Here is a 23,218-nt window from a genome sequence, read left to right on the forward strand (position 1 = left end):
CAGATTTGGACTTAAGCCATTACGACTATCTCCAAAGTATTGATAATTTTGAAAGCTTAAGAAATTGATTTTAATAAATAAGAAACTTTTATCCTTTGAGGGAGAATTTTACTTAAACTATTGCCTTCAGGAGATTTTTATATGTAACTCAGGCATTTACAATTTGTTGTGAGCAACTCTTAAAAAAATGTGTGAGTAGCATGAAACAGAACAGGATTTTTCCATTGAGACCTGATGGGGAGAATAAATGCAGCCAGGTAAAACCCTCTTAAGGAAAAAAACAGAGGATAGAGGGAAAGATGGAGTGTCTTCTTTGGTGTTTTCAAAGGAAATTGTAATCTGTTTCAATACTGAACTCAAAACCACTGAGAGCTGGAAAATTGACATATTCAACCTTTTTATGAATCAGGTGAAATAAGTGGTCAGTGAATATCATGCTTCAAAGGGATTTGTACAAATATCTGGAAATGGTAGTGTTACAAATAATAGATATTCTAAATTGGTCAGAAATGGTTCATGTACTAATCTACCATGATGAATAGTTTCAAAGGACATTGAAATGCCCAAGGGTATTGTATTTACTTTCATGTAGACAAACCTGAGTGGATATATATATATATATATTAATCTGGTTAAGACCAAGGCAGTCATAGCATATACAAATCCATGTCTTTTTCATTGTTAACATTTAACTTTTTCACGGATATATGTTATTGATAGTGGAATTATCTATGAAGTTGATTTGGCTGAACAAATTATCCTTTAAAAAGGCTGAAAATACTAGGTTTTTCTTGGCTACTGTTTGGAGGTATTGATCTGTAGACTGAAGGTATGATACTGTTTGCATTGGGTTGTGCATTGGTTTTAATCACCCAGCACCCTTTTTCTTTCCATAAGGACGTATAACTAAGGTTTGGTTTTAATTTCACTGAAAACATTACATTGGCAACATTGGTATTAAAATGAGATGTTTCCCTGGTATTAAAATATGTAAACACCATTTGCAATTATCTTTAAAGTCTCCTCAACCCTTTGAATTAGTTGTTTCGTGTCTTATAATTTTACCAATTTTCTCAATTGCCCCAAGAAACTCTGGACTATCCTTCATTTTATTTGATGTTCCAGTGATTTGGGTTGTAGTATGAGATTACACATGGGAATAGAACACCATTAGAGAGAAATAAAATTCTTTGTACAGAACACATAACCCTCTATACTAGCCTTTAGCACTGTACAAACAGTGATAAAGGGATGACATGACTAATATTGGACTTTGGCACATGAGACCAATTGCCTTTACTGCTTATGGGACTCAAGATAGAACTTCCTAATTTTAGCTTTAAGCCTTTTGAAAGAAAGACATGAATCTGGACAGTCTAATTATAAATGTGCATGTAGTCACTGCTTCCTGTTATGTCTGTATTGGGTATAGTATACTGAACTCATCTGTCCACTAATCTGATTTTAAATTATATTTACATGAACTGTAATTAAATAATTCAGAGTCTGAATGTCCAACTTACAGATAAAAGATTGAAGTTTTTGGAAACTGTGAAGGATTTTCCTTTACATTTATGTGTGAGGGAGCAGAACATCATTTCCTCGTAAAATAGGCACATTTATAGAGTTTTCCTCACTTTGTTTTGCCCTGGAGAGCTAGAGAGGGGAGAATCTTGCTTTCTCATGGACTTAGGGTTCAACGAATCCTCTGATACTTTCATTAAATATAAGATTTTCTTTCCTTTGATCATGCCAATCAGTGTAAGTGGGCCCTTTAAAAATAATGACCTCAGAAGTTCTGAAAGCCTGGGGTAGATTTCTGTTTTAAAACCTTGATATATTTTGATATCTTTCTGTCAGAATTATGCATGAACTATAAATAGACCTCTCTCTCTCCACATCCCCCTTCCCCCACCATCATAACTTCCATCTCTATTTCAATGTGAATTGGCCAGCATTAATATAGTAATGAATATACACAAAGTTGAATAATAGCAATAAGTTAAAGAAAGCACATGATGTGATATGAGTGCCAAATATTTAAATTATGAAATCTTTTCCAAAAAATCAATCAGTAGAAGTTTAGTGTCTATTTAGATTCTTCTGCATATTTCATACAATTAAAATAATTTTCAATAAATGAATGGATGAAATGTTATTAAGTGTTAATATTTTTGAAAAGGAGTCTTTAATTTATGCCTAAAATCATACTGTATTTTGGACAAGAAGATTTAAAGAGCATTCAAGATTTTGATTTTTAATACTTTCAGAAATATCTTAATACAAGTTCACTGTGCACGATTTCATTTAATAGTCACAAAGGTCTTCTGGGGTACAGGTACTATTCTCATCCCTATTTTAAAGCTTAGAGGTTTTAAGTAATTGATCAAAAATAACACAGCTAGAATATGACAGAGATGGGATTGGAACCTAAATCTATCTTCTTCTAAAGCTTATGCACTTAACCATGTCACTCTGTGATCTCACAGAGATATTCCATTGATGAATGGAGGCTTATTTTTCTGACCTTTGAATAAACTTGGGAAAAGATCTCTAATTTTTAACTTCTTGAGCAATATAGGGGTGTTGGACTGCCTTATAGATATAGCCACACCTTTTATACCTAAGGTCAGAAAATACTGTCTCATTTTGGGTCAGTCCTCTTCTTCCCTAGAAAATTTTCCTGGCTTCTTTTTTCAGTGTTCAGTTCTAATCTTGGACTCTTGCTCACTCATATGTTAACTGTCCTCACTTATCTTTCTATTGTTTTTGTTTGGGTGGTTCATTTGTTCCACCTGGTCCCTGTCAAGTCATGGTTACAAATATCACCATGTATTTGTAGCATGTGAAGACAACTCTTTAACGTAGGTAACTTGATAACATAAAATCACCAATATATTAATACCAAGAAATGAGATTATGGAATCACCAATATGTTAATACCAAGAAATGAGATTACGGGCTATAGCCCATCTTAAAAAAAAAAAAAGTATAAGCTACATCTGGCTCTGTTCTTTCCAATAAGCTGCCATACCTAAATTTGATTGGAAGTTTTAGTTGGAGTTACCAGATATCTTTCTTTAACAGTATTTGGTAGATTTCTTATGAAGCTTAGGACTTTGAAAGACAAGAAAAACGTGGGTTGAAAAGTACCTATCACACCTAAATGAATGAAGTAAGCTGTTAAATAATACAAAACATGTAATTCTGTGTCTAGACATAGATATGTAGGTTTAAGCCCAATATAGTTCTGGAACAACCACTAATTCTTCTTCAATGAGTTATTGTTGGAGCCATGAGCCAGATGTTACAGGAAACTAGGTACTGGTCCTGTTAGTAATTTCTAATGGTATGATTGAAATAAACATGGGCTTTGGAGTCAGACCTAGGTGTGTGGGTGTGAGTCCTAGAACTGATACTTGTTGAATGATGTTTTCAAGTGACTTAGCCACTTTGCTTCTCAGTTTCTTTATGTGAAAACACTTTTGGGAATGGCTAAAGTCAAAAAGATTGACAATATGAAGTGTTTGAAGGATCTGGAGCAATTAGAGCTGTTACACTTTGCTGAAGGAGTCCCAAATGGTATAGCCACTTTGGAAAGCAGTTTTTAAAAATTTAAACATGCACTTATAATAAGACCCAGTAATTCTACCCCTAGTTATTTTCCAAAGAGAAATGAAAATATATGCTTACACAAATACTTACATGTGAATGTTTATAGCAGCTCTATTCATAATCATCAAAACCTGGAAACAACCCAGATATTCATCAACTGATGAATGGATAAACAAATTGTGTTATATCCATACGATAAAAAGGAATGGACTACTGATACATGCAATAACATAGTTGAATATCATAATATTTATGTTAAATGAAAGGAACCAGACACTGAAAGCTGTATACAGCATGATTCCATTTCTAATGACATTCTGGAAAAAGCAAAACTATAGGGACACAAACCAGGTAAGTGGTTGCCAGGCAACTGGGAGTAAGGAAAAGGGGATTGACTGCAAAAGGGGAATGAGGGAATATTTTGGTGTGGTGGAAATGTTCCAAATCTTGCTTGTGTTAGAGGTTGCATGACTATATTTTGTCAAAATGATGAATTTTACTGTATGTAAATCATATCCCAATAAAAAGAAAGGGAAAAAAACTTGTGTTCAGAGTGGTTATGGAAATTATAAGAGATCATCTTCCTCGCCCATTTTTTCTGCTGCTTGGTTCTTCATTTCCTCTGTTGCTTCTGTGTCTCATAACTTTGGAGTCCATGATAAATTACAATTTCTTATTTCAAAGCTGAGATACTACAGAAAATTGATGGCTTTATCTTTTTCTGCAATCTGAGTCAGATTTTAAACGGAGTGATCAACTGTATTTTTATACTTCTAGATATTCCAGTTAGTACTGCATAAATCAGAGCTAGCAGACTATTGGCAGACTCTGTAAAATATACCAAATATACTTGCTTTGACTGGATTCCTCATCTCTGTTCTGTGGCAGTGGGAGTGTACATTATGGTTGGGAGGGTATATAGATCAATCTTGAATTTTGAACCTGGGGTCCTGCTTGAGAAAGGCTTCCTCCACTTCTCAGCAAACCATTGTTCTATGCCAGGGGTTCTCAAACTTGAGTGAACATCAGAATCACCTGGAGGAGTAATTAAAACACATTTCTGGGCTCCACCCACAGAGTTACTGAGTCAGTAGGCCTGGGGTGGGACCCAAGAATTTTGTATTTCTAACAAATTTCCAAATGCTGTTGATGCCCCTGGTTTGGGGCACACACCTTGAGAACCACCGATTTATACTTACTCTGGTGTTGCAGTATCAAAATTCCTACCTACATACAGTAGCCAACATTTTGTTTATAAACCACTTAATCATTTCATGGCCACTTTTGTATTGGGTAAAACCTAAATATATGTATATTTATATATAGACTCTCTCTCTCTATATATACATATATATGTATATATAGAGAGACAGACAGACAGTAAGCATTTGGCTAGAGGCTACAGAGTATTTGATGCTTAAAGACAGAGAAATGGCAAGACAAAGGAAAAAAAGGTATGTCTAGCTGTACCCCTTCCTCTTCACCTCTTGAGTGTCATCCTACTATATCGTAATTATTTTATTCCCCTAGCTACAGGCTCCTTTTGTACTCCCATTCTCTCTACTTTAAAAGCTCTGAGGACTCTTACCAGTCCTCCTCTGCACATTGCCCTAACATATTCTCAGTTAATACTTTTCACTGCCTACTTTGTAATAAATAGGCCCAGCCTCCTCACACTTAGGTTTCATGATTGTATCCAATTTTTTTTTCAGACCGATAATAATTTTCACTGAATGAAACCAAAGTACCATCAGCTGCCCAAATTGAAACAGCCTGGGATGTGTGGGTGACTGATTTCAAGTGAACAAATAGAAATCATGGTCTTGTATCAAATACTTCCCTAGACCAAGAAGCAAATAATCCTAATAACTTTAATAGCACTAAGTATAAAAAGAAACGGGTAGAATTTAGAATCTTTAAAGAATTTGTGAGTGTTAAATTTAAGGTAGATTATTTCATCTTTACAGATGCCAAAGCAGATACTGAGGGCTGTATATATAAATTTGTTCAGAATTTCTGTTATTTTAAGGTTGCTGTAGGGTATTTTCTGCTGTTAGGATATCTGCTGATTTCTCTCTGTGATAGATTAAATACAGTATTTTATGTTTAGAGAGCTGATGTCCTTTTCTCCTTCTCCCACCACCCCACTGATTATCGAGTCTTTAGAGAAAATAGCTCATTGTACTGGTTGATTACATGCCTCAATTGAATAGTAGCTTGCTGCCAATTATCATTACAATGCCATATTGATTTTTTCTCATTTCCGCTGTGGAAATTAAAGCAGAATTTGTTTAAAATGAATTTCCATATATATTGTGGATGTGATTGGTTCCGAATATTTGAGCTATTTTTAAAGTGTATTTTCTTCAGTGATCTGTTATTTTTACTGATAGTCTCTTAGAAATTTAGGTATCTTCTTTGTCGATAAGCTTTACCTTAGGTAGATATGAAATGTGATTTAAAAACTGTGGAATTGAACTATAATCATGTTTAAATATGTAGAGTATACATTTTAATTATTGCTTCACAGGCATCCTGCTGTATGTTAATTTACATTTGTAAAGTTCTTGGGCAATATGATTCTGCTGATTCTCTTAACCACACAAGTCAGTAAATTTAATTAAATTTTAATTAGAAAATATTTAGTGTTGACTATATGTAATCCATTCTGCTAAGCATTATGGGAGGCAGAAAGATGAGTGAGATCATATAACAGTCTTCAGAGAATTTATAATCCAGAAAGGTGGGTAAAGACACTTGTGGTATGAATCATAATGTCAAGTAGTAAGAGATGCACAGGCATTTGAATGCACGGGCATTCAAAGGGAAAATAATGCATTTGGATGGAGGACTTACAGGAAAAAAACATTAATGGAGGAATTGACAGTCAATTTGAGCCTTGATGGGTTGGGAGAGATGGAGTTGGAGTTACCTTCTGGGAAGAAGGAATGAAAAATGAGGTCAAGCAGGGAAATGCAGGGGAGACTCCAGGAAAGAGAATATGTCTGATTTTTATTGGAACATGTGGTCTAAGGCCTGAGGCTAGAAAGGTAGGTTGAGGCTTGATCAGAATCAGGACTTGAAATGTGTTAAATAGTCCAGAGAAAATTTTTGGACAGAAGACTGTGGTAATCTGGCATTTTATAAAATGAATAAAAGAAAAGAATGATGCTGCAGAGACCCTAGTTGGGAGGCTTCTGCCATATTAAAGGAAAGGTAACTAGGGCTAAATTAGAACGGTAGACAATGAAAGGGGGTCATTCTAGAAGTAGAGTAGTAGTAGAGTAGGGTCATGACAATAAGTCAAATCAAGTTCTCCGTGATCAGTCTTCAAGTCTTTTGTCACACATGGGACTTCATCTCCTGCCATTCTTGCTTCTAAGCCTTCTTGTTCAGCTGTGACCACACAGGTCTCCTCACAGATCCTGGAACATTCCAAGCACACTAGCTACCACCTCAGCACCCTATTTGCTTTTATTCCCTCTATTAGGAAAGTCCTTATTTCCTTCAAGGCTCTGCTCAAATATCACCTTATCAAATAATCTTTCTCTGACTACACATTAAAAAATAACATCCTGGCTCTCCTTATTCCATTTGCCAAGGTTTATTTCTCTTCATAGTACCAAAGCATTGACATTTTATTCTATAGTTATTTATTTATCTTCTGTCTCCCTTTTAGTAGATGGTAAGCTGCATGAGGGTAGGGGCTTAGTTTGTTGCCAGTTATATCTCTGTCACCTAGAACATGCCTGGTACTTAGTGGGAACTCAATAAATATTTGTTAAATGAATGAACAGAATAAATGCAAAGGTGAAAGAGGTGGCGGATCAAGAAATTATGCCAGTATTTAAAGTCTGAAGGATGCAAGGGATAGTAGTATTATTATCAGAATATGGAAGAGGGGAAGAGGAGTTGATTTAGGAGAACAGAGACATAGGAGAAGAGAAATTTGGCTTTGTAAATTCAGGCTTAATTATTCGACGCAGGTGAAACAACCAAGGCAGTGCTGTAGAATGGGCAATCTAAAATGTGAAGAGAAGTCTGGGATTGAGGTAAAGATCTCTGAGTCATCCCCACAGAGTCAATACTCAAAGCAATGGGAGTGGAAAAAAGAAGGACAAGCAATATAAAGACAGGATTAACAGATCTGAAAATCAAAATTTAATTTGGGATATTTAATGTTTTAATTATATAAACTTATTTATACTTTTTTTTTCTTGTTTATTTAACAGCTGGGTTAACAATTTTGGCCATGAAGGTCTTGGACTCTTGTTGGATGTGCTGGAAAAGCTTCTGGACAAGAAACAGTAAGAATAAACATGAAAAAAAAATCACCACGGGGGACATTTTTAAGCACAACATAATATGTTTTTTCCTTTTATTCAGGCAAGAAAATATTGACAAGAAGAATCAGTATAAACTTATTCAGTGCCTCAAAGCATTTATGAACAATAAGGCAAGTAGTATTTATTTCTGCCTCTGTCGCAAAAGGTGAGAACTTGCCCGACAGACACTATGAAACAGGCAAAATAGTGGATGCTTACTCAGTTTTCAAAAGGGTCTTTATAATGCAAATCATCATGAGTTTCATTTAAATATTATTTAAAATATACTTTGCTTCACAAAATATTTATTGGCAGGTTTTTGCAATCATGCAAACCTACAAGTCTTGTTCCCAAATCAGATAATACTCTTTTTTTTTTGCATGGTAGTAGGAAAATTTAAATGGGATAGGTTGAATACCATTTCCTTACAGAGAGTTTTTATTCTAATGTAAAGGACAATTAAAGGTATGATTTGATTTTTTTTTTGCTGAGAACGTTATAAGGTTAAGATATTTCTTTCTTTTTATGTTCAATTAATGTCAGTGAGTTAACATACATAAAAGACATTTCTGGCACATACCAGGTTTTCTTTTTGTACCTGTGTGATACCAGTTGCATTATGAGGGGCTCTAGGAATGCCAGACAAGGGTTTTTCTTCTAAAAGTAGCCTTTGCTCAGGTTATGAAGTTAAAGTCATTTTTTCTATAAACTTGTTTTGTTACTCTCTTAGACATGATTTGTGCTATATTCCTATAGGTAAAATACCACTGACTAATTCACTAATTGAATAATTCCCTTTAGATGGTGTTTTAATAATCTCAAAATATTTATTAAAAATAACTAATTATAACAATAACCCAAAACTTGCCAGAAGTGAAATATAGCTATTAATAGCCAATGCAGTAAGATTATCTACTTAAGTAATCTGCAATCTTTCTTAAGTGTGTGGGATTATATATAAGTGTGTGTATATTATACACACATGTATCAGCATTTTTTGGCATGTGGAACAGATGGATGCTTGCCAATTGACATGAGTCTCCCATATAGAATATACTAATTGTGCTGTTCTTGGAAGTTTCTTCCAGAAAGATTTCCATTAGTACTAGTACAGAATTTCTGAACTTCTGAGCTCTTAGTCTTTGGTGACAAAGTTATGCAGAATCTGATACCTAACAAGAAAGCAGTTAATGAACATTGCTTCTCCACAGCTCAAGATGAATTTCTTTTTTCAATTGAGGGAAACAAAGAAATAAAGGAAAAACAACACAGTACTAGAAATCAGGAAATATAGTCCATGATTTGGACTATACAATGCATGTAATAATAGGACCATAAAAAGCAACCCATTGTCCCTTAACTTCCATTGCTGTAATATTGCTCTGATGTTTAGATTGATGGTTTTCCATCATTTCTCATATCTTCATTTTTATTTTGAGTATGTCCCTACACATTACAAACTACTTTTAATAATAAAATGGAAATTTGAAAAATTAAATGATTTCACTCTCAGTCTAACTGATTTTTAAAGTTACTTTAAGTTTGGTAATTGCATGGTAACCATCTCTCTCAGTTTTACACATCACTTATTTTCCTTACTATTTATTATTTACCAGCTACCTTTATACTTACGTAGTCCTTCTATTTTTCTTTGCTTCTTTTTAATCTCATCTCTTCCACTTCCTTTTTTTGTCTTGTCTCTGTAAATTTCCTTATTTATTATGACCTCGAGTAAAGTCATATTTAAGAGCTTTAGCTATGTTTTTTTTTAGCCCTGAATTCTTTTAGAAGATAAATTAGGAACCATGAAAATATTCAAATGTGTGGTGTTTAACTAAAGGATAGCTTGAAATGGCAATTTTGCTCCAATGAAATGTTGTCGGATTTCACTGTTAAACTGTAAAAAGAAGCAAACATATTTCATAAGAAATCTGAGAAATACTTTGTGGGACAAAGATCAAAGAAAATATTATATTCCTCATGTAGTGAAAACCTGAGTTTTGGGCTTTCTTCAACATTTTTTTACCTAGTCATTCTTATGATACACATTTGCATGCATATATTCAAGCCTAGAAAATAAATGAAAATGGTGTCTGGCTTCTCTGCCTAGTTGACTGTGACACTTAGTAAAACTCAGGCTCCATTTCTTTCTGTTCATAACTTTTGTAATGCAGCACAACTGCTTGAAAGAGGGAGGCTAAGGGAGAGAAGGTACGGGAAAATCCATACAGAGGTCTACTGCTTCTTTAACTGGCATGTAGTATACAAAAGAGCTTTTCAACGTTTTACCCTTTTTGTTCAACTTAGTTTTCCATACAAACATATGGAGAATTTAACCATGAGTTCCAGACATCTCCAGGGAGACCCAGTGACATAAGTAGAACTGCTTTAGAAAATCATATCAGTATGTGCTTTACATATTCTTCTTTGTTGAGAAAATATTGATTGTTCCCATATTTCTTCCAAATTTTTATGGAAGTTTTAGGCAGGCTAATGGAGATCATATCTGACCAAAGGACCAAAACTCCAAGATGCAGTCATTTCAAATAGAAAACAAACAACTGCATTTGAAGAACATTCATCTAATTAAGTAGAACCTCACTGTGGAGGTATTGGTTTTTAGAAAACATTGTTTAGTTGCTTTTTAAATTAAAGATGTGTTCCAAAAACATTTTGAATGAAAGTTGATTTTTAAAAATTTTTTTCAGTTTGGATTGCAAAGGATTCTAGGGGATGAAAGAAGCCTTTTACTGTTGGCAAGAGCAGTTGACCCCAAACAACCCAACATGATGACTGAAATAGTAAAAATACTTTCTGCTATTTGTATTGTTGGAGAAGAGAACATGTACGTATTGCTCTATTATTATATTAACTGCATAGAAAATGACACTTGAGAAATTAACAAGTCCTACTTTTGTGCTGTTTCTTTTGATAACTTGCATGAAAATAGTATTAAATTTTAGAAAAAAAAATTGGTATTTTTACCTTATCTATTTGGATATTAGCTTTTTTTCATTCTTTGAAAAATAGGTTTAAAAAATAGAATCCTAATGGGGGGTTCTTCAAAGTTGAATATTCAAAGTGAATGAATAGAATTTTGTCTAGTTGAAGGTAAAGCAATTATTAGAAAAGTGGGAAAAGGTCAGTTAAGGAGTAATTTTGGCTAAGCACACACAGAGGCACACACATATACATACCCTACACAACATACACCCTCACACATGCACATCACAAAATTTGACTTCCTTGACTGAATTAACTAGATGCTTTATTTTGTACTATAATTTTATTTTATTTTTTTAACATCTTTATTGGAGTATAATTGCTTTACAATGTTCTGTTAGTTTCTGCTGTATAACAAAGTGAATCAGCCATACATATACATATATCCCCATATCTCCTCCCTCTTGTGTCTCCCTCCCACCCTCCTTATCCCACCCCTCTAGGTGGTCACAAAGCACCGAGCTGATCTCCCTGTGCTATGTGGCTGCTTCCCACTAGCTATCTATTTTACATTTCGTAGTATATATTAGTCCATGCCACTCTCTCACTTCGTCCCAGCTTACCCTTCCCCTCCCCGTGTCCTCAAGTCCATTCTCTATGTCTGCATCTTTATTCCTGTCCTGCCCCTAGGTTCTTCAGAACCAGTTTTTTTTTTTTTTTTTTTTAGATTCCATATGTATGTGTTAGCATACAGTATTTGATTTTCTCTTTCTGTCTTACTTCACTCTGTATGACAGACTCTAGGTCCATCCACGTCAGTACAAATAACTCATTTTCGTTTCTTTTTATGGCTGAGTAATATTCCATTGTATATATGTGCCACATCTTCTTTATACATTCATCTGTCAACGGACACTTAGGTTGCTTCCATGTCCTGGCTATTGTAAATAGTGCTGCAATGAACATTGTGGTACATGACTCTTTTTGAATTATGGTTTTCTCAGGGTATATGCCCAGTAGTGGGATTGCTGGTTCATATGGTAGTTCTATTTTTAGTTTTTTAAGGAATCCCCATACTGTTCTCCATAGTGACTGTATCAATTTACATCCCCACCAACAGTGCAAGAGGATTCCCTTTTCTCCACACCCTCTCCAGCATTTATTGTTTCTAGATTTTTTGATGATGGCCATTCTGACTGGTGTGAGGTGATACCTCATTGTAGTTTTGATTTGCATTTCTCTAATGATTAGTGATGTTGAGCATCCTTTCTGCCTATGGTAAGTGAAAAGATGAAGCAATATTAATGGAATGAAATTAACTGGTTGGAAAGAACAAAAGGCTGTTGGTAACTACTCAGAGTGCACATAAGTGCCAATTTCAGCAAGTTGTTGCTGACTATGCATTAGATCATTTCTTCTTATGGAAATAATATTGAGTTAGAAGCAAAATTACAGATTTGATATCCAGTTGGTAAGAAACCATTGTGATAAAGATTGTAATACCTGCTATGAACATGAACTAAAATATTTCTTCTGAACACTCTGTGTGGCAGTAATCATTTCAGTTTGAATTAGAATGGGGCAGGCAAAGATTTAAGATTCTTCTAATATCTTGACTTCTCATACCTCTTGGAATAAAATGAGATGATGCTTAGTGCTGGTTCATCCTTTGAAACCAAAAAACAAACACTGAACAAAAATATTATCACACAACATTAAGTCTTATCTCAGTGAGAACAAACTGAGCATGAGATAGCTTATGCAGATAGGCTTCCTTCCGTAGGTTTTATAGAAAAATCAGTTTATACACAAGTAAGAAATATTTTTATAGTCTGTTAGGTTTTCAGTACTTAATTCATATAATGCACCCTACCCTGGTATATTTTATGAGTTAATTATAATTTCAGATATAATTTGATAATAGTTGTATACTACATAGAGGTTAATTTGACTCAGACACTGTACAGAGATAGTTTCCAATATTTTTGTTCAGGTGAATAAGTTTCTTGTGCTCGGTAATTATAGATGCTTCTCTAATTTACTGTGCTTTCTCTTTTAGGTTTTTTTCCTTGTTCCATTTTCAAAGAATCCTGGGTTTTTTTTTTTTAAGTTCTTTAAAAAATATTTACGGGCTTCCCTGGTGGCGCAGTGGTTGAGGGTCTGCCTGCCGACGCAGGGGACATGGGTTCATGCCCCGGTCCGGGAAGATCCCACATGCCGCGGAGCGGCTGGGCCCATGAGCCATGGCCGATGGGCCTGCGCGTCCGGAGCCTGTGCTCCGCGGCAGGAGGGGCCACAGCAGTGAGAGGCCCGCGTACCGCAAAAAAAAAAAAAAAAAAAAAAAAATATTTACGCTTTTCAGCACTTTATTATAAAATTGCAGACCATTTACACTTGAATAAACTTTGAATAATTGTAAATGCCATATCATGTTTAAGTGACAATATCTATGTTAACACATGAAATATCAAAACCTGAAACTTAAAATTTTAATGTTTATCAATTAAGTTTTTTTTTTTAAATGTCACCCAGAAAAATTATTTTCCTCAAGACTTTCAAATCGAATTTTCATTTTGGTGCCCTAAAGTTATTTAACTCTATCAACATTTGACTTGTAGAAATATGTGGACAAGAACACAAATCTTAAATTGTAGTGGTCTATGTGAAAACATCAAGCACCAGAAAGAAAACAGGGAAGACTGTATAAGGGATAACCCATATTCATATAGTATGTGTAAGATGTATTTCTCATTTCTATTTTTTTTTTCTATAGTCTAGATAAACTTTTAGGGGCTATAACTACAGCAGCAGAACGAAATAACAGAGAACGATTTTCACCAATTGTGGAAGGATTAGAAAACCATGAAGCTTTGCAATTACAGGTGAGTTAGTTTCCGGGGTTATATTTAGAGTACTGGTTTTGTATGACACCAACTCCATTTTAGCTAGCATTTAAATAGAAGGGAACATAAAAATGAAATTGTTCCTTTTGCTTGGTCATTCATAGAAGCTAAGGTTTTGTCTGTGAAAATGACAATTTGTTTAAAATTAGGAAAAGTACTTTGAATTATTATAAATATGATGATCATGATTATCATAAATATTTGGGTAGAAATTTAGTAATTATTGTAATAAGCCATGGAAATTAAATCCTTAGCAATAATCAGGGCAGGAGGGCAAATAGTTCAGCCAGTGCCATTATCCTGAGGGTTAATGAAGTCTGTGTGGGCTCGTTGTAGAAATTTAAGAAAACTAAACAAATCTCTTTTTTTGTGCCATTCACGCAGCATTCAGAAGTTTCACTGCCCAGAATAGGGAGGATTGAATTGCAACACTTAGGTCATGGTCTGTCTCATAGCCCTGTGTAGACCCAGCCTACATTTCTTCTTTAGAAAATGACAAAATTTGCTATCTTTTCTTAGATGGTTTCAGGAAATGAGCCATTTTGTGAAAGATAACATTGTTCTTTAGTGATGAGAACTCTTATTTATTGGCCGTACTTATCGTGTGAGATCCTGGACTAAACATTTGAATTTACATATACTATCTAGTTTAATTCTCACAATTCGGCTATGTAGGTACTATTATTATCTCCATTTTGCTTATGAGACAAATAGGCTGAGATTAAATAACTTGTCTAAGGTGACACAGCTTGTAAGTGGAACAGTCAAATTCGCTGCCAGGTTTGTTAGTCTGTGGTGCCCATCTCTTTCTTTTAGACAGTGTTTAGCATTTAATGTACCATGGGAAACACTTTCTGAAATATTTTTTAAACCCTTGTAGTGTCATTCAACAAAGAGAACATGGGTCCACGTTTATTTTATGAAATTACTTAGTAGTGAGTGTTTAAATATTAAAATTTCTTATCTGATATAAAAACAAAGAGTTTCTTTTCCCCTTTTTAATTTTATTGCCAAGTGTAGTTACCTGTTTTCACCAGAGTTTCAAACTATAGCAGGTAGATAATTTGGCTTGTCCAAAGAAAATACTGTAGTGTTACAAAACTATAATCCCTTTCCAAATACTTGAAGAAATTTGTTAATTGTTACTTCTACTCCAGCTATGATGAGCATTTCAGATAGACTTTTATGGTGTGCCTTTTATGGCCAGTGTACTACATTTTTTAATGCTTGGGGGATTTCCTTTCAGTGCTTTCCTTTTTTAAATATACTTCTTATTATACAATTTATTTCAATAAAATTTAACATATCTACTGAAAGGTTTGGAAACTGTCTTTTTTAAGATGACTTCTTGAAATCTTTGTTCTTGTTCCTGTGCTTGGGCTTACCTAACTAAATCTCATTGACTTTCAGCTGTATGTAGGAGTTTGTACTTGTCTTGCAAAGTTTGCTTAGGAGGAATTAAGTGTTTTATCTATATTCAAAGTTTTCATTCCTCACTCAGATCACTCACTCACTCAAAATCACACAGCTGTTGAGAGGTAGAGCTATGATTTGAAGCCAGGTCTACGTGATGCCAACATTTGTATACTGTATTGTCTGACCTTTAAATGACACCCCTGCAATAGAATAGTTCAGCCCACACAATGAGGTGGGAATGACATTTTCTAGCCTTCACAAAGCTGGACTGAATGGAATGATAAAAGTGTCAAGTTTTTAACAAGTAACATGGAAGAATCATAGACGTCTTGCTAGGTATTCAAGAAATTGTTGAATACTGATTATAAATACAAACATATGCAAATCACAATTTGAAATTTCCTATTTTTATGAGGTACGAAAGTTAGTGATTTGTTATATCCAAAGCCTGGTACTCTCAGAAGAATTGTGAAGTGGGTCTGTTTATTTGGATTATTTCACATGGATGAAAAAAATATCTAAAAGTTCAAAACTATATTCAGAATACAGAATGAAAAACAAAAGTTTAAAATCTGTTGTTTAAAGAATGAAATGAGTGCTGTATTTTAACAGAATTACTTTTCTATTTCTGTAGTATCCTGAGACTTCTCAAAAGGTTATTACAGTCTCAGGAAGTAATTCTGTTAAAATACAGGACTAGGGCTTCCCTGGTGGCGCAGTGGTTGAGAGTCCGCCTGCCGGTGCAGGGGACACGGGTTCGTGCCCCGGTCCGGGAGGATCCCACGTGCCACGGAGCAGCTGGGCCCGTGAGCCATGGCTGCTGGGCCTGCGCGTCCGGAGCCTGTGCTCCACAGCGGAAGAGGCCACAACAGTGAGAGGCCCGCGTACCGCAAAAAAAAAAAAAAAAAAAAAAAAATACAGGACTAATTATATTTTTAAATAATCACTACATACCTCCCACCCCCACCCCCCTGCTTTTTGGATTCCAAAAGAGGTTATTAAGTTCTCACAGAGGTTTTCTAGCTCATATTTAAAGTGAAATTTTGTACCTGTGTTAGGAGTTTTATTATCTTCAGTAGTTCAAGAAATAGACAATAAATCATATATCTTCATATGTTCTCTGTTCATTGACAGCTGAGTAGCCTTCTCAAGTCTCCCCCATACTACAGTGCCTTCTTTTGATCCTACTTATCCTTCGAAGTAGCTTCTCATCTTATTTTTTTCATTTTATAGTCTAAGTCTCTAAAAGAATCATCCACACTTGTTTTCTCTGTTTCCTAAATTACCTTTCACAACTCAACTTTTTCACAGTTCTTCAAAAGGTTGAATCTTTGAATTTCAAAGTCCAGTGGCTTCTTTCCAATCCTGATTGCTTGGCTCTATTGGTCACTCCCTCCTTGAAAATTTTCCTGCCTTTGGCTTTCTAGGCACCGTCCTCTCCTTGCTCGCTGACTACCTCTAACTGTTCTTTCTCTATCTTCTTCGTGTGTTTCTTCTTACTTCTTGGCTATTTTATTCTTTATGTTCTTTTCTTGGTCCTATTCTGTCATCATTTTTGTTTATACATACATATGGATACACATATACACACGTATATAAGCTCATATACATATACATTTATATGTATTGATACACACATATGTGAATGCTCTCAATTGCTTCTCTAGCTTTAACGTCCAACTATGTTCTAGTGATTCCCCAGGTTTTAAGTCTGGCTCATATCGGTATTCAATCCTACCTGTCCAAATAACTAACTGCATGTTTTAGAAGCATCATAAAAATTCAAAATTAAATATAGCATTTATAAGCCATGTGCCAATGTTCTAAATACTTTAATATGTTACCTCTTTTTTTTTGTGTGTGGTATGCGGGGCTGTCACTGTTGTGGCCTCTCCCGTTGCGGAGCACAGGCTCCGGACTCACAAGCTCAGCAGCCATGGCTCATGGGCCCCGCCGCTCCACGGCATGTGGGATCTTCCCGGACCAGGGCACGAACCTGTGTCCCCTACATCGGCAGGTGGACTCTCAACCACTGTGCCACCAGGGAAGCCCAATATGTTACCTCATTTTAAAACTCACAGCAATTCTCTGCTAGAGATAGTAGTAGTATCCCCATTTTATAGATGAGTAAGCTGAGGCTCACAGAGGTTAGATAACTTTTCTAGGGTCACATAGTAAATAGGAAGTAAAGCTCACTTTAGACCCTAGAGTATCTGGCTTCAGAGTACTTGCTCTTAACCACTATATGGTACCTCCTCTTAGTAAAATGAGCTTATTTTCTCTTTCCCTTAGCATGATTTCCCCCCTAAAAGAAGTCTACTCTTCTTCCTGCCTTTCATTTTAGATAAGAGAGGTATCATTTTCTTCCTGATCTTTGGTTTTCCCCAAGACTTCATTCTTCTTTGTTCCCTGCATCCAATTAATCATCAAGTCTTACAAAAGACTATGAATCTATCCCAGTCTGTCTATCTCCACTGTCTTTATCTTCTCCCAGCAATATAATTCCAACAATTTCCTAATTAGTACCCCAAACTGATACACTCTTCCCAAAAACAGACAAATGTTTTGTACTACTGTTGGTTATCCTTAAAAAATAAATCTGATTCTAACATAGTAGCATTCCTAGAAACCTATCTATGCTCATGACCCATTGCTTGATAAAAGTGAAAAGCCTAAACATGATGAATGACCTTTCTCAATGTGGTCCCGACCTAACATTCTGGCCTTACAGCCCGTCACACTCCCAAATGTACCATATGTTTTAGCTATACTAAACCTGGTGTTTCCCAAATATGCTGTAGCCTTTTAAATGCCCTCAAACATTTTATCATGCAGAACACTTTGCTTGGAATAGCAACGCTTCCCCAGCCATGTCCCTTTCCTCTTGGTAAGATTTAATGAGGACACAAAGGGAAGGCAAATTTAGGTATGTCCTGCATAAGTCAAGGAAGGCTTCAGTGATGAGGTGATGCTTTAACTGGGTCTTGAAGGATCAATAGGAATTTTCCAGAAAATTATCTTTACTGATAGAAAACCAGTACTCTGGTAGGGTGGGAGGCAGAACGGCTTCCAGTAGGTAAAAATAGAGGCCAGAGGGCTTCTCTGGTGGCACAGAGGTTGAGAGTCCACCTGCCGATGCAGGGGACACGGGTTTGTGCCCCGGTCCGGGAGGATCCCACATGCCGTGGAGCGGCAGGGCCCGTGAGCCATAGCCGCTGGGCCTGTGCGTCCAGAGCCTGTGCTCTGCAACGGGAGAGGCCACAACAGTGAGAGGCCCGCGTACCGCAAAAAAAAAAAAAAAAAAAAAAAAATAGAGGCCAGAGTAGTCTGCCAGTCTCTTCACAAAAGACAGAGTGAGGTAATAACAACATATAGTTGAAACTGATTTCTACGTAGCCCAGCAGGAAAAGCTAGGGTACACCGAGCATTAGTAATAGTTGTTTTTTTTTCCCCTTTAACTTTTATTTTTATTATTAAAAAATTTTTTTTAATTGAAGTATGGTTGATTTACAGTGTTGTGTTAGTTTCAGGTGTACAGCAAAGTGATTTAGCTATACATATACGTATATATGTATGACTGTATACCTATGAATGTGTGTGTATATATATTTTACATTCTCTTCCATTATAGGTTATTACAAGATATTGAGTATAGCTCCCTGTGCTATAACAGTAGGTCTTTGTTGGTGATCTATTTTATATATAGTAGTATGTATATGTTAATCCCAAACTCCTAATTTGTCCCTCCCAATAATAGTTGGTTTTGGAAAGAGAAAGTCATAGAGTTAACCTCCAATGATGTATTATAAAAACCATCCCCAGTCTTCACAGGCTTCTATTAGTCTGAAAGGTGCAATGTCTTAAAGTATTTCAGGAGCTGTGTGCAGAAGTGTTTTTATTTTAGCATGATTTAATACATCTAAAAAATGTTGTCTAACATGCTGAAAATAATAAAAAAATTGTGCATGTTATAATTAGATATGGTACACAAAAACATAGAAGTAAATATACAGTTGGTTCACTTATCCAGACCTCATCTATTTGAGAGATTTATCATTTTGGAATATAACTCAGAACCAAAAAAAAAAAAAGAAAAAAGAAAAAAATAAAATAATCTGAGTGGCCTACAAAATGTCACCAAATCCATCAAGTAAGCCTCATGATGACAAAGACCTTTTGGCCTTTAATCAGAGCCTATTAACTCTTTCTTCCTATGTTATCTTAATGGGCCTGATTTTCTGTTTTCCATCCATAGCAGACAGGAAGCATGAGTTGGGAGGTTGGTAGATGATTTATTCCAGACTCGTACACTGAGATGAAGAAGCAACAACTAACACAATGAAAGCAAGGGAGAAGGAGATAGAAACATAATAAAAGAGTGGAACTGGAATTCAGAAATTATAACATTTGGTTTATTTGGCATCAGAGCATATAGCCCTGTGTCTCTCAATAGCTCCTGAGGGCATCTATGTGTTCCATCATCTCTCACTAACTCACATATTTAATCATGCCCCCGAGTCAGCAAAAAAATAAAATAACAAATTATACCTAGGATATTTTAAGAATGTGGGAATTCTGGAATTCTCTTCAGAAAGAGTTCCATGCAAAAACAGATGTTCATGCTTAAATAGACAAACCCTCAGGCATATGGACTGATTCTCTGTAGCTCGATTCTTTCCACAGTGGTTCTCAAGTGTTGAGATTTTACTCTAAGCATACTTATAAATTAGCTATTAGTGCACTCATACCATCACATATGAGAAAGTAGCTTTGGATAAATCATTTATTATTTGTCAGTAGAGGTACATTTATAATAAAACAAGGCACTGAAGCTATGAATAAGGAGGAAATTTGTGGAAAAGTAAATGAGTGTGTTAAATATTGTGTTGAAGGAATGTCTGATATACTTAGGAAGCTAAATAACTATTGATTGGCAATTTTATACTACTAACATTTTAAAACTAGAATTAGTACAATGGGGGGTTGTATAGAAATATTTACAACATGTAGTCATGTTTCAAGTACAAAAATAACTTCGGAGTTAAAGAAGGATGTCTTCTATTTTAAACCTGTTTCAAAGTTGAATAATTGCCAAATCGACCATTTTTGGTAACGGGGAATCACTAGTGACCTCTGTAATATAAAAAGCAACAGATAGTTTGGAAGTCATCATATTGGTTTCTACAGCACCATTCAATGCTATTGGTCACGCTTGAACAAAGCTGTCTCCTCCCTCAACTTCTATGATACTAAGCTCTCCTCATTCTTCTTCTACCTCTTTGTTACATGTAAAATCTCCTGTCTCTATGCTTGGCCTTAAAATATACTTATTCCTAGAGGTTGATCCATAGTCCTTTGATCCTTTGCTCTGGTCCTTTGCTCATTCTGTACATTGTCCTTGGCAGCATTATCCATCCTTATGACTTCCACCAGCACTTCTATGTGATGAATCTCTCTGAACTCTTCCATTCCAAATACATACTGACTCACAGATTCCATATATTCAGCTGCCTTCTGACTGGACTTCAAATTCAGTATTGTCCTTAACTGTACTTTTCTTCCTTATCTTCATCCTCTCCTTCCTACTCCAATCCACTCTCCAACCTTCACCTGCCTTTCTCTCTTTTTTTACATCTTTATTGGAGTATAATTGCTTTACAATGGTGTGTTACTTTCTGCTTTATAACAAAGTGAATCACCTATACATATACATATATCCCCATATCTCCTTCCTCTTGTGTATCCCCCCCACCCTCCCTATCCCACTGCTCTAGGTGGTCACAAAGCACCCAGCTGATCTCCCTGTGCTATGTGGCTGCTTCCCACTAGCTATCTATTTTACATTTGGTAGTGTATATATGTCCATGCCACTCTCTCACTTCCTCCCAGCTTACACTTCCCCCTCCCTGTGTCCTCAAGTCCATTCTCTACAGCTGCGTCTTTATTCCTGTCCTGCCCCTAGGTTTTTCAGAACTATTTTTTTTTCAAAGAGATATTCTTTTGTTGTTAGTGTATAGGAATGCGACAGGTTTCTGTGCATTAATTTTGTATCCTGCTACTTTACCATATTCATTGATTAGCTCTAGTAGTTTTCTGGTGACATCTTTAGGATTCTCTATGTATAGTATCATATGCAAACAGTGAAAGTTTTACTTCTTGTTTTCCAATTTAGATTCCTTTTATTTCTTTTTCTTCCTTGATTGCTGTGGCTAAAACTTCCAAAACTATGTTCAATAATAGTGGTGAGAGTAGACAACCCTGTCTTGTTCCTGATCGTAGTAGAAATGGTTTCAGTTTTTCACCATTGAGAATGATGTTGGCTGTGGGTTTGTCATATATGCCTTTATTATGTTGAGGTAAGTTCCCTCTATGCCTACTTTCTGGAGGGTTTTTATCATAAATGGTGTTGAATTTTGTTGAAAGCTTTTTCTGCATCTATTCAGATGATCATATGGGTTTTCTCCTTTAATTTGTTAATATGGTGTGTCATATTGATTGATTTGCATATACTGAAGAATCCTTGCATTCCTGGGATAAACCCCACTTGATCATGGTGTGTGATCCTTTTAATGTGCTGTCGGATTCCGTTTGCTAGTATTTTGTTGAGGATTTTTGCATCTGTGTTCATCACTGATATTGGCCTATAGTTCTCTTTCTTTGTGACATCTTTGTCTGGTTTTGGTATCACGGTGATGATGGCCTTGTAGAATGTGTGTTCCTCCCTCTGCTATATTTTGGAAGAGTTTGAGAACAGTAGGTGTTAGCTCTTCTGTAAATGTTTGATAGAATTCACCTGTGAAGCCATCTGGTCCTGGGCTTCTGTTTGTGGGAAGATTTTTAATCAGACTTTCAATTTCAGTGCTTGTGATTGGTCTGTTTATAATTTCTGTTTCTTCGTGGTTCAGTCTCAGAAGGTTGTGCTTTTCTAAGAATTTGTCCATTTCTTCCAAGTTTTCCATTTTATTGGCATATAGTTTTTTGTAGTAATCTCTCATGATCCTTTGTATTTCTGCAGTGTCAGCTGTTACTTCTCCTTTTTCATTTCTAATTCTGTTGATTTGAGTCTTCTCCCTTTTTTTGTGATGAGTCTTGCTAATGGTTTATCAATTTTGTGTATCTTCTCAAAGAACCAGCTTTTAGTTTTATTCATCTTTGCTATTGTTTCCTTCATTTCTTTTTCATTTATTTCTGATCTGATCTTTATGATTTCTTTCCTTCTGCTAACTTTGGGGGTTTTTTTTGTTCTTCTTTCTCTAATTTCTTTTGGTGTAAGGTTAGGTTGTTTATTTGAGATGTTTCTTTTTTCTTGAGGTAGGATTGTATTGCTATAAATTTACCTCTTAGAACTGCTTTTGCTGCATCTCATAGGTTTTGGGTCATTGTGTTTTCATTGTCATTTGTTTCTAGGTATTTTTTGATTTCCTCTTGGATTTCTTCAGTGACCTCTTGGTTATTTAGTAACATATTGTTTAGCCTCCAAGTGTTTGTATTTTTTACAGCTTTTTTCCTGTAATTTATATCTAGTCTTATAACGTTGTGGTCAGAAAAGATACTTGATATGATTTCAATTTTCTTAAATTTACCAAGGCTTCATTTGTGACCCAAGATATGATCTATCCTGGAGAATGTTCCATGAGCACTTGAGAAGAAAGTATATTCTGTTTTTTTTTTGGTTGGAATGTCCTATAAATATCAATTAAGTCCATCTTGTTTAATGTGTCATTTAAAGCTTTTGTTTCCTTATTTATTTTCATTTTGGATTATCTGTCCATCAGTGAAAGTGGGGTGTTAAAGTCCCCTACTATGATTGTGTTACTGTCAATTTCCCCTTTTATGGCTGTTAGCATTTGCCTTATGTATTGAGGGGCTCCTATGTTGGGTGTATAAATATTTACAACTGTTATATTTTCTTCTTGGATCGATCCCTTGATCATTATGTAGTGTCCTTCTTTGTCTCTTCTAATAGTCTTTATTTTAAAGTCTATTTTGTCTGATATGAGAATTGCTACTCCAGCT

At 35.4% G+C, this 23,218-nt stretch overlaps 1 protein-coding gene across 1 annotated transcript in view; it reads left to right on the plus strand.

Annotated features, from left to right (window-relative positions):
• DIAPH2 (diaphanous related formin 2) overlaps positions 1-23,218 on the plus strand; it is a gene marked incomplete at its 5' end in the record, with an annotated part of 895,530 nt that overhangs the window by 217,170 nt on the left and 655,142 nt on the right. Inside the window, 4 exons of the mRNA XM_079728322.1 lie at positions 7,848-7,922; positions 8,002-8,071; positions 10,649-10,785; positions 13,657-13,765. Of these exons, the coding sequence (XP_079584448.1) occupies positions 7,848-7,922; positions 8,002-8,071; positions 10,649-10,785; positions 13,657-13,765 (391 nt within the window). The remainder of the gene's footprint in view (positions 1-7,847; positions 7,923-8,001; positions 8,072-10,648; positions 10,786-13,656; positions 13,766-23,218) is intronic.

This window comes from Hyperoodon ampullatus, assembly GCF_949752795.1.
Source record: "Hyperoodon ampullatus genome assembly, chromosome: X".
NCBI classification, from domain to species: Eukaryota; Metazoa; Chordata; class Mammalia; order Artiodactyla; family Ziphiidae; genus Hyperoodon; species Hyperoodon ampullatus.